Genomic DNA, 20,705 nt, shown 5'->3' with positions numbered 1-20,705 from the left:
TAAAATCAAACCTATTCTAAGTTTAAAAGGAAGGAAAAGAAAGAAAAAAATAATAGGAATATATTTCTCCTTGTCTACAGATTTGTATGTAATGGAAAAACTTTAAGACCTTACGTGAGTTTATTTTTATTTGTGGCATGGCTGTCACACTTGATGTTTGTGTTTATGATTTTAAGAGTGGACTTTTTCTCAATTGCTTTCAAAAATAAGTACAGTTGACCCTTGAACAATGTGAAGGTTAGGGCTACTGCCCCCCATGCAGTTAAAAATTTGACTCACCCAAAACTTAACTACTAATAGCCTACTGTTAACTGGAAACTTACTGACAACCTAAACAGTTGATTAACATGTATTTTGTATGCTATATGTATTACATATTGTAGTCTTACAATAAGGTAAGCTAGAGAAAAGAAAATGCTATTAAGAAAATCATAAGGAGTGGCACCTGGGTGGCTCAGTCAGTTAAGCATCTGACTCTTGGTTTCAGCTCAAGTCACGATCTCTTGGTAGTGAGATGGAGGCCTATGTCGAGCTCTGTGTTGAGTGTGGAGCTTGCTTAAGATTCTCTCTCTCCCTCTCCCTCAGCCCCTCCCCCGACACTCAAGTACACACGTGTGCGCTCTCTCCCTCTCTCTCAAAAAAAAAAAGAAAAAAAAATCATGAGGATAGAAAATATATTTACAATACTGTACTGTATTATTGAAAAAAATCCACATATAAATGGACTCTTGCAGTCCAAAACCATGTTATTTGAGGGTCAACAATATATGAATATTACCTATGAGCGAGCTGATCATGAACTTTGTTCTAGGTCTAGAAACTAGATTATAACACATTTTCAAGTTTAAAAAGAATGAGTCGATTGGGGCACCTGGGTGGCTCAGTTGGTTAAGTGTCCAACTCTTAATCTCAACACATATCTTGATCTCAGGGTCATGAGTTCAAGCTCTGAATTGGGCCTACGTAAAAAAAAAAAAGAATGAGTTGGTTTATTTGTTAAACCTCTAAATGTAATTAGTTATCACCCAAGCAAATCTTTCTTACCATGTTGCTCTAAATTACATCAAATGTTATATTTAGCCATCTTTTCTAAGTTTTAACTATTATCTCACCTTTGCTCTTCTTTGTAAATTTACTTAGATTTACAGAGATTTTTCTTTTCTCTCAAAGCTCATTTAAGCTAAATTTGGCCCGTTAGTCTTCCAGTTATTTGCACAAATTTCCCTCCTACAGTAACTATTTCTATTTCCTACTAAAGATGCATCCATTTCTGAAATGGCAGGTTCTACTCTTATGGGAAATATTAGATTAGAGAATTAGAGATGGGGTGTCCTTTTCTTTAATCCTCAATCCTTGAGTAATTAAACAAGTCTGTTTTTGCTAGCCAGCTTCTTCCTATATATACAATGGAATATTACTCGGCCATCAAAAAGAATGAAATCTTGCCATTTGCAATGACATGGGTGGAACTAAAATATATTTTGCTAAGCAAAATAAGTCAGTCAGATTATCATATGATTTCACTCATACGTGAAATTTAAGAAACAATACATATGAACATAGGGGAAGGGAGGGAAAAATAAGATAAAAACAGAGTGGGAGGCAAACCATAAGAGATTCTTAACTATAGGGAACAAACTAAGGATTGCTGGAGGGGAGGTGGGTTGGGGGATGGGGTAAATGGGTGATGGGCATTAAAGACGGCATTTGCTATTATGAGTGCTGGGTGTTAAATGCAAGTGATGAAACTAAATTCTACCTCTGAAACTAATGATACACTATATGTTAACCAACTTAAATTTAAACAAACCTAAAAAGAAAAAAAAAAGAGGCAATTGCTTCCTGGATACCACTTAATGACAAGTTTAAATTTTGCACTTTGAAAACCTTCCTCTAACTTGGCAGCTAAGAGAGAACATGGAATGAAAGGAAAATGCCTTTTGAACTGGATTTGACTTGTTTCATTGTATTTGTTCAAAGATCAGAAAGGATAATTTTCTTGGCAGGGCTCTTTCTGTCTCCTGCCCCAAATTATTTTGAGGGAGATAGTTGTAATTGTAAATTCCTTCAGAACCCCAAATTTCCATCTAACTGGTTTTCTTTGTAAACCTATGGTTTTTATTTTATGCATGTGTAATATTCTCCTGAGAAGGGGACCTGTGCATTTCACACAACTGCCAAAATGATCAGTAGCACAAAAAAAAAGTTTAAGAACCCAGCTAGGGTACCACCCCAGAGAGAACTAAACAGTGCCACCAGCAAGAGCCCACAGGCATAAAGTGTTTCCTGACCTTACCAAATATAATATTTGGAACACTGAATTTTCAAATAAGAAATTTAGAGATTTCTGAGAAAAGGCTCACATTGCTCTGACTCATCACCACATACCTCAAGTTTTAATTTGCACAGAAAATTAAAGTCACACCTGCCTCCTCTTCTCCATTCTTTTCCAGGTGATTGGTACCATCCAAGTCGTGTATGTCAGAAATCTACAAGTCACCCTAGAGTGTCCTGCTTTCCTTTCTCACCATTTAAATTTAATCACATATTAAGTCCTGGCAATTTTACTCTTTTATATTTATATAGTCCGCTCCTGTTCTTAGATTAGAGACTACTGTCTTAAAATAAGGACTTTATCTGGGACTGTTGTGTCAGACTCCCCATATTGGTTCCTGCCCCACCTTTTGTCTAGCTGTATAGAGATAAGAAAGATAAGATACCTGAGTCCCAATAGAGTGAAGTCCAAGGTTATCCAGCTTATTAGAGCAGAACTACAGTTCAAAACCATGACTGAATTCCCCAAATATAGCTTTTTAATTTCTCCCTTGGTTTTTGCTCTATAATTTTTTTTTTTACTTCTAATATAAGAAAAATTATTTGTCATCTTGTCCTGGGTTTCCTTTCTGTCCAATCCTCACCCTGTGTGAGTCATGTGCATCTCGGAGAAAACTTTAGTTGTATAAATGTTATGAATGAGTTGCTTTTGACTAGCATCCGGATATGCATTTGTATCAATCGTTAAGATATCTTGAGTTCACTCACACTCTTCAGATTTTAAATATTTGGCAAATCCAGAGGAAATTGACTGAACTGTCTACATTTTGAACAACCTTGGGAGACTGCCAACCTCTTTCACCGTGGAAGCTATTTTGCCTCAATGAAGAAATAATGTTAGTTTTCCATGTAAACAATTCAACTTACAGATTTGTACCTATTGCAGAATATGCTGTTGTTTTAAGAGTGCTATCATCATAAATTCACACAGAAGATTCTTCTCAGGAAAAGCCTGTTTCCCTAGAGAAACACAGGGGACTTAAGAGGTCCAGTAGCAGTGAAGAATGTGTGAGAATAAAACTCTTCCTGAATAGTTAGCATGATTTAGCTGTTACTGATGTGGTGCTTATTTGCTTATCATTCTTCAAAACATGTTGTGAATAGGAGAGCTTTTTAATTGAAGCCCAGCTTTGAGCTGTGAAACATAACTTGAAACCTGAGAAGGCAGCCACTGAAGTCACCAGTTGTCCTTAGCATGTCAAGGACTCTGATGAGAGAGCCAGTTCTCATCCCTGTCACTTACAGTTTACTGAATGTCTTAATTAACTACACTGCAAAAATGGGGATTTCACAAAAAAAAAAAAAAAGTAATACTTGCCCTATTAATCTCACAGGTTTACGGTAAAGAGGAAGTGAAAGAAATGTATGTGAAAGCACTTCGTATAACAGAAACACAAGATTTTTTAGGAAGAAACTGATGGTTCAACAAGTAATAGTTGCTGTGCTCAGGGACTCCTTTTAAGTGCTATAATGTGGGAAGAGAAGTGGCTCTAAGCTTTTGGGAGCTTTGGTATCATTAAAAATGAAACATAGGTAATAAGCGGTTTCCCTATAAAATATAAGGTCAAATTACTCTTTAGCAGAAGTATCCTATCCAAAATCATTTATGTCAGAGGAAAACAAAAGATGTTTGCAAATAAAAGCATCTAGATTATTCTTACTTTTTGCTGTACTGCTGCTTAATATATTCTAAACTGTTAAATTAAGTCTCATACTTCAGTTAAATGCACATTTGAGAATGATAAAGAATGTGGAATCAAATACCATCTTAAGCACACTTTTAAGCAAATCTGTGAGACATCTTAATGGACCCTAATAGCTTGATAACAGGTGATAAGATCTGACTATTATCCTTTACCTAATAGCCATTATTTGATCTGATAATGACCTTGGTTTTAAACAAATTAAGGATATGAATAAAGGTAACCAAAATATTTACACAGTTAGCTGTTCTATAAAAACACCTTTCCAAGAGAACTGTTACCTGCATAAGTATTGAGCACTTCCTTTAGTATTTCTAGGCATTCTTGAGGTAGGAATAATTTTTCAGTTCCTCTCCATGTACCAGGGGAAATTATTAAAATGAAAAACTAGTTCTGCTACCTCTCTGGTCACCATCTAGTCCCATGACTGCCCAGCTAAAGCTGGTTCTTTTATAACCTGAATTGCCATGCCCTGCTGCTCTCTAAGAACCTTCTCAGAGATCCAGGGGTTCTTTCTCCCACTTCCTCAAAGCGCACAACCTCAATTCTACCACCAACCTGTGAACAATGGGGCTACCTGTCCGTCTGTCTAATTACAGTTGGTTCCAAAGTTCACACCCACCCTCAGTGATTCCAAGGTATTTTTCTGGCCCCAAAAGAAAATAGAATATAAATTTAGTCCCAGTCAGGCCCCCTTTCTGGTGAAGTACTCTGCCACCCATGATAATCAGTTGATTCCTGCTGGATCAAGCCAAGATCGTTTAGCTCTTCACACCACAATAAAGGAAGCTTTACATGGATTATCTCATTGAATCCTCTTGAAAAAGCCTATGAGCTAGATATGATTATTCCTAATTTTCAAATATAGAAACTGAGGCTAATAAAAGCTGGAGAGCTTGCCTCCAGCCACACAGTTGAGCCTGCAGTCAAGTTCAGAGTTGAATGCTGCATCCATGCTCAGAATTTTCACACTGTGCCCCCTACTTTCATTCTTAAGTGAAAACAGCAATCTTTCTCTCACAGAAAACTTAGGAATCAGTCAACTGACGGTGATTGTCCAGTTTTTAACTTTCCTTTCCTCTACTTCCTCCCCACACCACAGAGATATATACCAGAGATGGGAACTCCTATGGAAGACCTTGTGAATTTCCATTCTTAGTTAATGGGACCTGGCATCATGAGTGCATTTTTGATGAAAATTATGGTGGGCCATGGTGTGCAACCACCTTAAATTATGAATATGATCAAAAGTGGGGCATCTGCTTAAAACCAGGTATGTATGGGCTAGCAGACTTTATATATGGGGAAAAAATGGATACCATTCATATGAAGCAAAAGGGAGAAGGAAGAGTCCAAGAAAACTAAAAAATGACTGCAACAAATATTATCCTAGAGAAGGTATGTATTTGAGGAGAGAGAAGGAAGTAATGCGTAGCTATGAACTTGCCTTCACAAGTCGGCTAAGGAAAGAACCAAGACAGGATGATGCCATGGAAGACAAAGGAGGAGGGAGTGTTCTGTAGCACAGATGCCTCAGGAAGAGGAAGTGGAAAAGGCATGAACAGTTCGGAAATTGCTGCTGACCTTTACTAGAGCAGTTTCAAAAGACCAGTGGTCATAGAAGCCAGGTTATAGTGGACTGAAGTGTGAACAGAAGGAGAGAAAGCCTCTTAAGTTTTATGGAATAGAAAAAGAGTGAAGATGGTGGTTTGGGGTTGAAGAAAAACTGATAGGGTGGTAGAGACAAGTATATTTATGGCCTGAAGCAAAGAGGGACAAAAGAGACCTATATCCCTGGTCCAATCAAAATTGGTGACACTGTTCTCCTGCCATTTCTTTATGTTGGGCAAAGTATTTTTTTCTAATTGCTTCTTACTAGAAGCAAACAACTACTCATGGTGTGCTAAAGAATTCACTGTTCTTTAGAAAGAGAGAGAGACCAAAGTAGCAGTTGCCTCATGATCTGGTATATAACTGAGATATATTTTCTTAGCAGTCAGGTGAGAGTTACAGGTCATAGTACCTGACATGTGATAAGAGCTCCAGAAATATTTTTAATTGGGCAATAGGTCCAGAGAACGTATAACAAAAAGAAAGGGAAAAGCTCCAGACCTATATAGGGCCCTGCCAAGTGTCAGGTACTATTCTAAGCACTCAAACTATATTAACCCATTCAGTCTTCACACAACCCTATAAGATAGGTACCACTATTTATCCCCATTTTATAGATGAGCAAAGTGAGGCACAGGGGAGTTATATCATTTGCCTAAGGTCACATAGCTAATACATTTTAGAGCTAGAACTCCAATCTAGGAAATCCAGTTCTGAAGTCCTTGCCCCAAACAAATATACTATCATGCTTTATTCAGTAGCCAGCCTGGTGGTATTACTAATGCTGATTCCTCCTTAAGGGAAGCTGAGCTTCAAAATCAAGAGTTCTAAGCAACTAGAAGAGGTTATACTGAGCCAGTGGTTCTGCAGCAGAATCACTTGGAAAGTATGTTAGAACGAAGATTTCTGGGGGTCTCCCTCCAGAAATTATAATTTGGTAGATTGGAGTGAGGTCCAAGAATTTGCAGTTCAATGAGTTCCCAGGTGATGCTGATGATGCTGGTCTGGGGTCCACACTTTGAGAATTACTGTTCTAGGTAGAGACACAGGCTTTTCAATACCCAGAACCTATAGAAAGATAAAAGCCAGTATTTGCTTCAGCTACAATTGATATCAGGCAGAGTTTGTCAACTAGGCACTGATTTCATTTAAACCTCACCATAATCTGGATTCAAAATTTTAGATGTGAAAGGGAGCTTAGAAGTTATCCAGCTGCAAACCCTCATTTCTCAGGTGAGGGGCAGCAGATGCAAATTGATGACATGACTTGTCAGGGTCAGACCACATTTGTATGGAGTCTGGTGGAGATTCCAGGATTCCTGACCCTCAATCCCCAGTGTACTTATTCAACTCTACCTTGCTTCCTTGACTGTCATTAGTCTCAGTGTCTTTACCTTCTTTTGGGTGGTGGGGGTGAAAATGGGAATATTCATATACCTCTCAGAGTTATTTTTAGGGAAGAATCAAGACTGTGAGTTTCTCAAAACCAAAGGTTGCTAAACCATGTAGACTATACTTAATAGCAAACATACTGCCAGCCCACTGGAAGCTTCTGGATTTACAGGCATAAGGTCCCAGTGGTAATGAGGAAACTTTAGGCAATGTACTTGCAAATCCACATGTTTTGGTTTCACCAAATGTCACATCCACCTCTGTTGCTATTTAGGCCAATTCAGAAGTGGCCGAAGAAGCAGTGTATGCTGTTCAGAAGATCAACAAAACCAGATTTGGAGACCAGTGCTCTGATTATAGCTCTGCCACAAACACCTCAGATCTTTGTTTCCATCTATGAAATGAGAGTGGTAGACAAGATGATCTCAGTGGGCTCTTCCAGCTTGAAAGCCCATGAGTGCAACATGTGATATGTGATTAGTTATGGTAGGCCCTTTGGAAAACTCCCTGAATGGAGCCTGGGACACACTTGGCACAGTCTATATTGGATTTCCTCTTCTAGAGAGTACACGGGAGTCTTTAATTGTATTTTTGAACCAGTTGTGTCAAGACCTATATATCTCATCTAAGAAATAATTTGTCTGTAATTATACATGCTTTTTAGATATTCATTAAGGAAAATAATATGCACATTATACATGTATGTCTGTATGCATATGCACACATATGTCTACATATACATCTGCAGTATTGATTATATAATACTAATTATGTGTCATATATTAAATCATTAAATCTGTTAAACCATTAAGGAGAAATTTAGACAGTTTTTCAGATAAGGTAGTCACTTGGGTTCTAAATCTTTGGTGTTTAAGCAGCATGTCTGCACACACATACACACAGTGGTTTCACTGCAGACTGTAGGCAACCCCCTTGCATCTTCAAGTGAGCTTGTTTTCCATCAGCTCAGGAGTTTGACGATGTGAACACATTTGAAGACTCCTACATTTCATCAGAGGGCAGGCATGGGCTAAAATATGGCATTGTAATTGATAGGGGATAAAGGGAGAGTAGAGGATAGGAGAGTGGAAGCTTTAATCAGCTAAAGTCATTTGGTTCCCATGACTTCAATTTCTTTGTGTGACCAAAGAATCAAAATATGGTCTAGTCAAACAATAAGCTTCAATTTTAGTGTATCCTTAGAGTATGGAAATTGAATTGCAGTATCGGTAAGCATTGTTAGCAATATGAAACATTATACTCTTGCTTTATGATCACTAACATATCTTTTTATCAACAGAAAATGGCTGTGAAGATAATTGGAAAAAGGATGAGCAGATTGGAAGTTGCTACCAATTTAATACTCAGGCAGCTCTGTCTTGGAAGGAAGCTTATGTTTCCTGTCAGAATCAAGGAGCTGACTTACTGAGCATCAGCAATGCTGCTGAATTAACTTATCTTAAAGGTAGGTTTGCATGTGCTAGAGCAAATTGCTGAGATTGTAAAGATGCCGTCTGTCTACCTATATTTTCATATCCAGGTATGTGGTTTTGTGTGTATATTTTTCTATCTTCTCTTAAATGTCAACACTGAAGCCCACAGGCAGAAAGGTATGAATATAATCCTATTCTATTAATTGAAAATGTATTTCATGTTGGAGACTGAAAAGAGGGTAATGTTCAGAAAATGGTGTGAGGTAGCAAGATTAAACTGCTATCCTAAGCCTAAGTGACAAGATTTTTTTAAAGGTGAACATTAAACTCTTTGAACATTGAAAAGTAGAGAAATCAAGGAAGGTGAAGAAGATGGCTGAGTCACACCAGATGGCCTCAGGTAAAGGTCCTCGTGTTGAGTAGAGGGATGCCCTTCTCAGAGGCAAGGAGAAGACTAAGAAATTAAAGTGGATTTAATCAATGGACATATTGAGTGGATAGGATTTTGTTTTATTCTGTTTGTGGTGATGGTGGGAATTCTTAAATTTTTAATTATGAAAACATATACAGTAATAGAAAATAACCTGAAAGAGACCTGTGTAACCACCACCCTGACTTTACATACTTTTTACACCAACATTTTGTCATATTCCTTTGTATGGATTGTTTCCCTCCCTCCTTCCCTGCTTCCCTCTCTTTAAAGAAATAAAATGTTAACAGAGTTAAAGCCCCATGTCCATCTCTCAAAATAACCATTCTTTGAGTACTTTTACAACATATATGTGTATAAATACTATATATGTTTTCATTATCCTATTGTTCTGTTTTTAAATGATACAAATACTTATTTGCCCATATGTAAGTTTATCCATTGTCACCTGCTGCTGCAAAGTATTACATTGTATGAATAAACCACAACTTATCCATTCCCCTATTGAGAAACAGGTTATTTTCACCTTTTCCTATTGCAAGGAACATCCTCATATGTGCCTCATGGGGCAGACATGTATGAGAGCTTCTCTAGAGTAGGAATTGCTGAATCATGGGGTGCACATCTCTTCACCTCTAACCAAAAATTCCAAATTGTGTTCCAAAGGGGCTGTATTCATTTACACTTCCACTAGCACCCGGTGTTACCAGACTTAGTTGGCCAATGTGATGAATGCGAAATGGTATTTCATTTTTCTTTTATGTTTTCCTGATAATTCATGTGGTTTTGTGTCTCATGTTTATTAGGCATTCAGGTTTTCAGTTTATAATCTGCCAGTTGATATCCTTTGCCTATTTTCTATTGAGTTGTTTGACTTTTTCTTATTGATCTGTTATAGTTCTTTATATATACTTACTTTTGTTGTAGGATTACAAATATCTTTACCTAGTCTTTGGTCTTTTCACATTTGTTGCTTCTTTAATTTAAAAATATGTTAGTTTTAATTTGGTCAATCTTTTCCTTAATGTTCTGTGCTTATTTATATTATTCAGCAAATTCTTTCTTAGCCCTAATATGATAAACATATTCTCTCATTTTTCTTCCAAAGGTTTATAATTTTGCTTTTCATATTTATATCCATAATCCATCTGGAATAAAATTTCTAGAGGCAGGAATCTAATTTATCTTTCTCTGAAGGGATGTCAGTTGACCAAGCACTATTTATTTCACATTTTTCCCTCAGATTTGTTATGCCACCTCTAATAAATATAAACTCCCCTATTACATGTGGGTTGTTTCTAGGCATTCCATCCTATTCCTTTGGTCTACTTGTCTGTCTGTGTGTCTGTTCCACACTGTTTTAATTATGCCAGCTGCATAGTAAATATGGATGAGCAAGTCCTCTCTTGTATTTTTTTCTTGAATTGCCTTAGCTTTTTTTTTTAATGATTTTTTGTTATATTATGTTAGTCACCATACAGTACATCCCGGTTTCCGATGTAAGGCTCGATGATTCATTAATTGTGTATGACACCCAGTGCACCATGCAATACGTGCCCTCCTTACTACTGCCTTAGCTTTTTTTTAAACGACTTATTCTTTTCTATTAATCTCAATGAAAAGCTTTATTGGGACTTTGGAATTGCATTGAATTATAGATTAATTAAAGAGGAACTGCCCTCACCACATTATTAAGTCTTCTCATCCATGAAAATGGTATGCCTTTCTTATTTGTGACATCATTTATGAATTCAATAAAATTGTATATCTTTTTCCATCAGAGTATTGCACATTTTTTACTAGAAAGTTTATACACAGAAAGTTTTTATTTTATTTTAAAAAATCAACTGGGTGGCTTAGTTGGTTGAGTGACCAATTCAATTTTGACTCAGGTAGTGATCTCAGGATTGTGGGATTGAGCCCTGCATCAGGCTCCACCCTCAGTGCGGTGCCTGCCTCTTTCCCTGTCCTTCGGCCCCTCCTCCCACTCTTGCTTTCTCTCTCTAAAATAAATAAATAAATCTTTTTTAAAAAATCAAGAAACCCAAGTTATTGAGTCTCTGATTTGAATGAAAAAATAATCATAATATATGACAGTGATGTTTCAGACTGAGTATACATTATCTTATTTAATACCATATAAAAACACTATGAGGTATAAGTATTTTTATTATTATGCTCACTTGGCAGATGATGAATGTGAGTATCAGAGAGGAAATGTAACTTGTTCAAGATTACCCACAAGTAATTAGTAGAGCCAAAATTTGAACACAGTCAGTCTGACTTGAAAACAAGTTGTAGGGGTTCTTGGTTAAGCTTCTGCCTTCGGCTCAGGGCATGATCCCAGAGTCCTGGGATCAAGCCCCACATCGGGCTCCTCCATTGGATGCCTGCTTCTTCCTCTCCCACTCCTCCTGCCTGTGTTCCCTCTCTCACTGGCTGTCTCTCTCTTTGTCAAATAAATAAATAAAATCTTTAAAAAAAAAATGAAAACAAGTTGTAGGGACACCTGGGTGGCTCAATCAGTTAAGCATCTGCCTTCAGCTCAGGTCATGATCCCATGATCCCCACATTGGGCTCCCTGCTCAGTGGGGAGTCTGCTTCTCCCTCTCCCTCTACCCCTGCCCATGCTCTCTCTCTCTCTCAAATAAATAAATAAAATCTTTAAAAGGGAAAAGAAAAGAGAACAAGTTGTATCTGGCATGTATCTGCACTTACTGCACTTACTGCACTTACTGTAAGACTAGTAAGTTCTTTAAAGGTAAAGGTGGGTCTCATGGGTTGATTTTTTTTCCCTTTTGCTATATATGAAACAAATACCTACTGAATAATTCATATAAATTCTATAACACTATTTTATAATAAGTATAAATATTTGGTAAATTCAAACTGTGAGTAAAACCCTATGTCTCCAGATAAATTAAATGATTTAATCATCATTACAACCTCATAAGACAAGGATTTTTATCATCATTTACAGTTAAGAAATTGGTGCTTAGGAATAAAATATCCAACATCACACAGCTAGGACGTACCAGAATTAGGATTCAAATATCAACATATATGATTCAAGAGCCCTTAACTTTTTACTATACTACTTTCTTCTCTTACCTATTTTTCTTTTCATCATTAAAAGTCTACTAGTCTTTTGTCATGCTTTCTAGGTAATGCTTTTTTCAGCCCTCCTTTCTTACTCACAGCTTTACCCTTTTCCTATGTTGTTTGGTATTTGAATAATTAGACCTCTAGAATGGAAATCCAACAAATAAGCCTGATGGGCTAGTGGGTGTCAATGGAATTCTTTTCCAGAACTCACTGAACCTTACAAAAAATATTGTTGAAAGTGAAAAGTGACAAAAATTTAAGCCTCCTGGAATATTGACATTGAAAACTGATGTTTTCAGTGAAGGAAAAAAGTGTCCAAGTGTGACTATCAAAACCCTAACAATCTAATGATGCATTTGGAGGAATGAATGTTGCATGATTTCTTTATATATCATTTTTCTTTAATGACTCATAAAAGTAGATAATACATTAAATGATCCTGCTGTCCCCTAGGCCAGACACTCCCCATGTTTTATGTATATCAATAATTTCTAATGTTCCAAGCTCCTCTTTCACCGTGAATGCTGTTTAAGCATATCGTAATTATTATAAGCTAATTATAATTGCTGGTTTCCCAAGACCCGAGCTGTACTTTAACATCTGGAGACTCAGAGTATCCAAATCTTGAAAATTTCTTGAAGTGTCTCTCCTCAGTGAAAAACTGCTATGGGTAAACATTGGGCTAAGAGAGTGAAGCCAACAAAAGTGAATCAGACAGAGATTTTGTGATCCAGGTGCTTGATCTACTTGAGGATATAAGAGTTGTACATATGCAGAGCATAATGGAGAATGTTATTCCCAAATGACTTCTGGTCCGGTAGCTAGTTGTTGGATGGGACTAGGGAATCTACTGCCAGAAAAAAGGCAGAAACAGTACCTTGAAAAGAAGTCCCATGCAATCTGAAAGAGCTTTCTTTAGTCTTTCTGCCTGCCCTGCACTTAGTTTTGTTTTGATTTTGTTTTACTAATACAGGGGCTTTGGAGGTGAGGGATTTGGTTTCCTTACACTCACTGGATTTTGTTGGGGAGTTAAGATTTCCCATGGCTCTGTCCTTCCCAGGGAACCTCTAATCACAGATTGATCCTAAAACAACAAAAGAGGACCCACCAGTCCCCAGAACAGGAATAGCACATCCCATTCTTCCTCATTTTCTTCCCGCCTGAGGGGTTATCCACTTTGAGTGGCCTCAACAGGTGCCCCAAGGCTAGGATACTTCTAAGTCAGGGTCCCTGCTGGCTTGGCCTTCCTGATGCATCAGAAGAAGTTCTTCTCTGGCTCATTCCAGTTCCATTATCATTATCAGGCCTGTAGTCTCCCTTGTGGGGAGAGGAATAGAAATAGAGGGTCAGGACTGAACAGGTTTTAGAGACAGTGACAAATATTCTACTTCAGTGAACTCACCTATTTGATTTGATTAGGTATGGGTATTTATGCTAGCAATCATCTGTTTCTTGATGGCAAAGATGGCAGTAAGCCAATTCTCAAATTGGTCAAATTCTTGCTTGGATTGTATGTAGAAAAAATGTCTAGCTTTAGATTGTCCAGGCCATTAAAGAAATCCCTGCCTTTCATATTTGACCAACCTGGATTTTTTAGAATCCATTTCCCGTTCTCAATCACCTGGCATAAAACACATAAAGAACATTCCTGTTTTAAAATCCTATGATTTGGGGGTGCCCGGGTGGCTCAGTCATTAAGCGTCTGCCTTCCGCCGAAGGCGTGATCCCAGGGTCCTGAGATCGAGCCCTGCATCAGGTTCCCTGCTCCGCTTGGAGCCTGCTTCTTCTCTCCCACTCCCTCGGCTTGTGTTCCCTCTCTCACTGGCTGTCTTTCTCTCTGTCGAATAAATAAATAAAATCTTTTAAAAAATAAAAAAATAAAAATAAATAAATAAAATCCTATTATTTTTGAAGAATAAGTCATCAATATGGCTCACAAACAGAACAGTGTAATGAAGCAAGTTAGGAACCTAACAGCTTCCAAAGTTCATTTTGTTCATTCATAAATGTGTACTTACCATGTGCAGATAAGTGATAGGATTATTCAGATGTCCTGCCGGGGATTTCTGAAAAGTCTTCATGGAAGAAGGGAGGGTATTGAACTTGGGATGGGTGGGAAGGTTTGGTCCTCCATAGTATCTCCAATTAAAAATTAATAAAGGGAATTCTGGAATGTCCTGTGTGGTTGAGTCTGGAGTACCATAAATATGTCATAGTTTCTAAAACTTCTTCAGGAAGGCTGGAGAATCAACTGCTTTTACTAATGAAAAATTTACATTAGATTAAATCCTCAATTTGTATGCCATCACTTATGCTAACAAGGTGAAAGAAAAGGTTGAATTCAGAGTTCCTTTCAGCATTCTCCTCAAGCCATCTACCCAAATACCCACCTTTTCCTTCCTCGGAGTATCCTTATCATCTATTTCCTTGTGAAAAGTGAAGCAAACCCTTAGTTTCCCTTCCTTATACTTACAAATTTATCTGTATCTGTTATTCCTCCAGTTTGTTCAAGGTTAACTCCTTCCCCAAAACTCTTTGCATCCACACCAGCTGTTTCTTCTCTCTCTTGTATTTTCATTGACTCTCACTCTACCTACTCTTCCCCAACAGGCCAAAAACTTATTTAAACTTCTACCATTAAAAAATACAGATAGAGAGATGTAGATAATAGATGTAGATATATAGATACAGATACAGATGTAGGTATATATCTCTCCTAGATCCTGAAGACCTGCCTCTTTCTTTCACAGACAAGCTCTTGGAGAACACAGTGTATCTTTGCAATTCACTCCTAAATTCATATCTGTTCCTCAGTGGAGTGGTAATTGGGCCTCTGTCCCTACCACCCTCTTTCCAGACTCCTGCCCATCCCTTTAACACTGGTGTCTGGATTATTGCTCTTGGGCCCTTCCATCTTTGCTGGTGCTATTTCTGGTCTACACAGAGGAGATTTTCCACTCCATGGGTGTCAGTTCTAGTGGAGTCACCTGTTTTAGGCATTTAAGTTCTAAAGTCTACAGAGTAGTCAAAATTACCCTCAAAAAGCCCTTGGAGTATAGATATGGTTTTCTATATGCAAATCACATAGATATATCTGATATATATAAAGGAACCAAATGATATATATCAGATATATCTGTATGATTTACATTAGAAAACATATCCGTATTTTAAGAACCATTTTTATGTATAATGTACATATAAATTATATAAACATATTAATATAAATTTATTTCTTTTAGAATTTTATAAATTATACTTCATAATTTATATAAATGTTATCTTAAACATTAATATTTTATTAATGTAATAATTATAAATATAATTATATTTATATATAGATTATATATATAATTTAATAACACATCATACATAATTCCCTGAGAGGAATTAAGAAACTGTTATCAAGTGTCTTACTGCTGAGAATATTTCAACAAATTTGTAGAGATTCCAACCAGTTAGCTCTTCCTGTTTGTCAGCATCATCCTTGTCTTTTGTAGACCATTTCATCCGTTGTTCTATCTGTTCTACCTAAGCCCCTGATATCTTCAAGTTCTTTTTTCATGATGTCAATGAAGTCTTACCAGGGTCTTGAATAATTTTGTTGACTTTGTTGATACTGGTGTGAAAATCCTTACAATCTTTTCATTCAATTTACCAATACATGTGGACCCATGCAAGCATAATTGCATCCATTGCTTGTGGGCATATGTATATTGAGTGTCATATTTGCAGTTAGCCTCACTATTTCAATTATCTCTGCTTCTTTATCTTTGTCTTTTTTGCTGATGGCTTCTGGTTGTCAAATAAGGAATTTGAATGATACATCTCCACTGTAGCGTGTGTGTGTGTGTGTGTATGTGTGTGTATGTGCATGTCTGTGTGCGTGTGTGTGTCGGGTTCTGTGTCTCCATCCTAAATATCTCCCTTGGACTCCAGAGCTATATATTCCATTGCCTACCAAACAACTCCTGCACATATTTCTGAAGTGGTATGGGTAACACTTTACCTTTTGAGAAATCCACATTTGTTTCGGTCCACTAAAGTGAAATCATCATGGTGGCAGGGTCTTTGTCTTGAGTTTTTGTTTTTGTTTTTGTTTTTTGGCTTCTACCGGTTAAATAATATGTGCTTAGTGAATTTAAACTGTCAGTCTGGAATAGAATCAGTTCTTCAAAATCTAGATATACAATGGAAACTGTTTTCTTCTGTAGCAGTACAAAAGGTTATAAATAGTGAAACAGCTATTCTGAGAAGATTCTGTGCTTACCTTAGAAGAAAGGGGCAGGTTAATGGGAAAGCAGAATTGAATTAACTTAACCAGGCTTTAGCTGCCTTTGCTGGATAGACAGCCTCCTACAGGATTCCTGCCTTACAATCAAGGCCTTGAGATATTTTTGCTATTAGTAGAAACTTAAATCTGACTTAGATAATAATTTAGGTCATTTTGTCACTTGTTAAAATTATCTGATTCTTACAGAAAAAGAAGGTATTCCAAGAATTTTCTGGATTGGTTTAAATCAACTATACTCTGCTAGAGGCTGGGAATGGTCAGACCACAAGCCATTAAACTTTCTCAACTGGGACCCAGGTAATCGCTCCCTCTTCCACCTACTATGCACAGAGCAAAAGCTTCAAAAAAGTAAATAAGCAAAAGCATCCCACTCACTGACAGCTTATAAAAATTTCAAATCTTGACAACTGTTATTATGGTTACCTCTCAGAAGAATTTTTTTCCCCTAATTCCTTCTTTATTGTGATACCATTATAGCCAATTTGAACCATACCATGAATAACTGAGCATTTGTCTCTAACCTTTACGGCAACCCTACATTTTTAAGTAACAGCAGATTAAGCCCCATCACATGGCTTAGAAGCTGTTCTGTGTCCCTTAGGTGACTTGACATGCCATGAGTAACCTGTGTTGTTTCATCTGCAGCTCAACTCCATGCAGAAATATGCTCTCATTTTAAAACTCTTGGGGTCTCCTATAACAGTGCTCAAGTACTAACAACATAATGGTTGTATTTTATTACACAAATAAATACCTTAATGAAAATTTTATAGTGAATAAAACAAACAAAATCCTACTTAGCCAAAAGATTTTTCTACCCAACAGAAGTTTAGATACCTTTTTTAAAAATAAAATCTTAGGCTCTTAGAACCTAAAAGTTAACACTAGCTTCAGTACAAAAGTATTCTGTACACATATAAGAAAAATGGGTTAAGTGCAATAAAATACCAATAGGTCATTTTAGTTTAATGGAATTTCATTATTAGTGAATAAATTCTCTATTATCTCAGCAAATAAAATCTTTAAAGATAATTTAACCTTTAGTTCAAGGTCTTAAGGGCATTACAGAGTCATAAATTGGAATATTTATTGTATAGAGTAGCAGATTAAGAGCTACTGTCCACAGAGTATGATATGGAAGTTGACTGGGGGCAGAGGTTTGTTTTAGATTTTTGATTTTGTTTTTTAAATTAACTATACTGTGTCATAGTATTTCGCCCTGTATCCTGTATTTTAGAAGGAAGACATATTTAAGCACATGGGTGTCCATTGAGCCTCATACATCTCAATTTAGTAGAAGGTTTTAACTATTTTATGAGTTCCAATAAAAGCAGAAAATTAGGAATTCAAATTATTTTTTCTAACCACTATTCTGGGCCTAAACTTCTCTTTCTAATTCTTTGAAAATTCTGCCCTTTAAGATATGCCCAGTGCACCTATGATAATAGGCGGATCAAGCTGTGCAAGAATGGATGCCATGTCTGGTCTATGGCAGAGTTTTTCCTGTGAAGCTCAATTGCCCTATGTCTGCAAGAAACCACTAAATAACACAGTGGAGTTAACAGGTATCTTTTTCATTTCCTTGTGCAAGTAGGTCTTAAAATTATATTTTTGTGAAGTCAAGTAAATCCATTTCAGATATCTAATTCTACTTTTCCTTCACCCGATACTGCCAAAGGCAAACACTACTTCATTTAGCCCCTGTGGCTGGATATTATTAACTATATACATGTAAAGCTTTGGTTGATGTATCCCATAAGAAAGCAGAGGTATTCTAGGCAAGAAAACGGTTTCTATTTACAGGTGGCTCTTTTTTCTTTACAACAATAGTGCTCAGAGTGTGGTTCCTAGTATCACCTGTACCTGTTCAAAATACAAAGTCTTAGGACCCAGCCCAGATTCTGTGGACCGCAGCAGTCTGTGTTTTAAAAAGCCTCCCTGGAGATGCTAATGCACACGCGGGTCTCATATATGACCGGCCTTTGTGAGAAGCAGAAAACAATGGTTGAGGGAATTCTTCTAGGGTTTCTAGCTCCTGCCCCACAATGCCCACCCCGGCTCTGTCCTTCTTTGCCAGGTGGCTTCTTCAAGTTGTTGTGTTGATAAATCAGGTAGAAAAGGGGAGGTGCAGAAGGACAAAATGTGTACACGGAGGGATTTGGTTATTTTCACGGGATTTCAGGGATAAGAGAAACACAGAACAGTTGAAGTTTCTGAGGTACAGAGAAACTTCAGAAGCCTTTGAAAGAATAAGAGGAGCACTAGGTGTTACACGCAAACAATGAATCATGGATCACTACATCAGAAACTAATGATGTACCGTATGGTGACTAACATAACATAATAAAATTTTTTTAAAAATTAAAAAGATGGACGTTAGTAAAAAAAGAAAAAGAAGAAGAAGAAGAAGAAGAAGAGGAATGCCTTTACTGTCTTGCACAAGCCTCACCACCTACCTGGTATTTGATTAAATCCTTCTGAATGAGAAAAACTAATACTCAAAACTGGGAGGGAAAAAAAAAGAGGTTTTAAAATGTCTTGTTTAAAGAATGTTGGGGGAAGGGAAGAAAATTTCTTATCCATATAGGAGCATAAAGCTATTTTTTAAGACTAAAAAATAAATATATAGAAAAAAGATTGTCAGGAGATGTTTTATTAAAATAACAGGGGAAAATGAATGTTCATCTTCCAAGTAGATTCAAACCAAATTTAGTCCATACAACAAACAGCATAATAGAAAAGACAGCACAGATGAAAATAAACCAGGGTGACTGATGATAGATCAAATAAATATGCTGTAGTAGCAATTATTAAGTAAATCATAATGTTTCCACATGATCGAATAATATGCATTTATTAAAATAACTCTGCCGGCAGGAAAATACAAGAGCAGAACAAAATGATATGCCTACTTATCATTTTAATCTTGTAAAAATATGTATTCATAGAGACAAAGACTAGAATAGGAAAATGTTTATTCTAAGTTCAATTACGGGTTTTTTTTCCCTCTGTTCCTTTATCATAACTGTAAAATAAAATAATAATAATAATAATAATAGCAAGTGCTATTTCAGAAACTTAAAATTGAGTTATCTTGCAAGTGCGAGAAGCTAACTGGACCTGAATTTTATCCTTAAGTGAAAAACAAACTGTTCACGTTTTTAAGATGCTGTGTTTTCATACAACAGACATTCCAAACAGTTCAGAATCCATGAAGTCTGAGTAATTGACTTAATTTCTAATTCTATTAAGAAGTATAGAAGTATTTTGTATAGTTTTATACCTCGATCTTTTCTCCAGTCTTTTTTGACCATCATCTGAGTGAATTTTAACGTGGTCAAAACAAAGAATTACTAATTGCATGAGGATGTAGGTCTAGTAGCAGGAAGGAAAGAAGAGGTCCAGAGAGTCCCTGTGCCCTTTCCCTCCATCACTATCTTCTCTTTCATGTGGAGTTTATAAATGTCTGTCCTTTGTCCAAGGACAAACATCCCCTAATCTGACCTTACATGAAAGGAGGCTGGACTTTCCTAACCACTCAAAGTCAGAGACTGGAGGTGAACCTAAAAAATCACATACCAAGGAAGAGATTTGTCAGGAACTGGCTTACCCCACACCATTCTTCTGTCTATTAGGACTAAGGGCAGTCCCTCCTCAAATAGTTGGAGCCTAATTATATAACAGATTTGTATCACATTGCAGTCATATCATTATCTGTATCCCTGCAGTCACTCTTATGATGCTTTGTAGAATGAAGGACCACATATATTCCTGTCCCTGTGCTATTTGACATCACATTCCCCAATTTTCCAGAATCCTAATGATTTAAGAAGGAAGAATTTGCAATGTTATTGATTCAAAATAGATGTATCTTTACTGGAATATAAATAGCTGCTTTTCCTGCAGATGTTTGGACATATTCAGATACACACTGTGATGCAGGCTGGCTGTCAAATAATGGGTTTTGCTATCTGCTGGTAAATGAAAGTGATTCCTGGGATAAGGCACATGTGAAATGCAAAGCCTTGAGCGGCGATCTCATCAGCATTCATTCTTTAGCAGATGTGGAGGGGCTTGTCACAAAACTCCATAATGGGGGTAAGTTTTTAAAATTATCCTATTTGAGAGGTGTAAAACATTCTAAATACCCCTATTTTTAGACTGTTGGTGGGCATGAAAGCTTATAATTTGATCCTTACAGATCAGCCCTGTCCAATAGAATTTTCTGCAATGATGGACTATTGTATAATCTGTGCTGTCCAGTACAGCCGCCGCCAGCCATTTGTGGCTTGTGAGCACTTGAAATGTAACTGAGGAACTGATTTTTACTTTTATTTAATTTTAATTAATTTACAAATAGCCACATGTAGCTAGTAGCTGCCAGTTTGACAGTATAGCCAGTG

At 36.9% G+C, this 20,705-nt stretch overlaps 1 protein-coding gene across 2 annotated transcripts in view; it reads left to right on the top strand.

Annotated features, from left to right (window-relative positions):
• LY75 (lymphocyte antigen 75) overlaps positions 1-20,705 on the top strand; it is a 121,281-nt gene that overhangs the window by 6,276 nt on the left and 94,300 nt on the right. For both annotated transcript variants that reach the window (XM_026492728.4, XM_026492727.4), the window contains exons 3-7: positions 5,140-5,310; positions 8,341-8,505; positions 16,489-16,599; positions 17,724-17,867; positions 20,209-20,400. In XM_026492728.4, coding sequence (XP_026348513.3) covers positions 5,140-5,310; positions 8,341-8,505; positions 16,489-16,599; positions 17,724-17,867; positions 20,209-20,400 — 783 coding nt within the window. The remainder of the gene's footprint in view (positions 1-5,139; positions 5,311-8,340; positions 8,506-16,488; positions 16,600-17,723; positions 17,868-20,208; positions 20,401-20,705) is intronic.

This window comes from Ursus arctos, unplaced genomic scaffold, assembly GCF_023065955.2.
Source record: "Ursus arctos isolate Adak ecotype North America unplaced genomic scaffold, UrsArc2.0 scaffold_1, whole genome shotgun sequence".
Taxonomy (NCBI): Eukaryota; Metazoa; Chordata; class Mammalia; order Carnivora; family Ursidae; genus Ursus; species Ursus arctos.
Note: the sequence above shows the minus strand (reverse complement) of the source record. Positions and strands in the feature narration are given on the sequence as shown.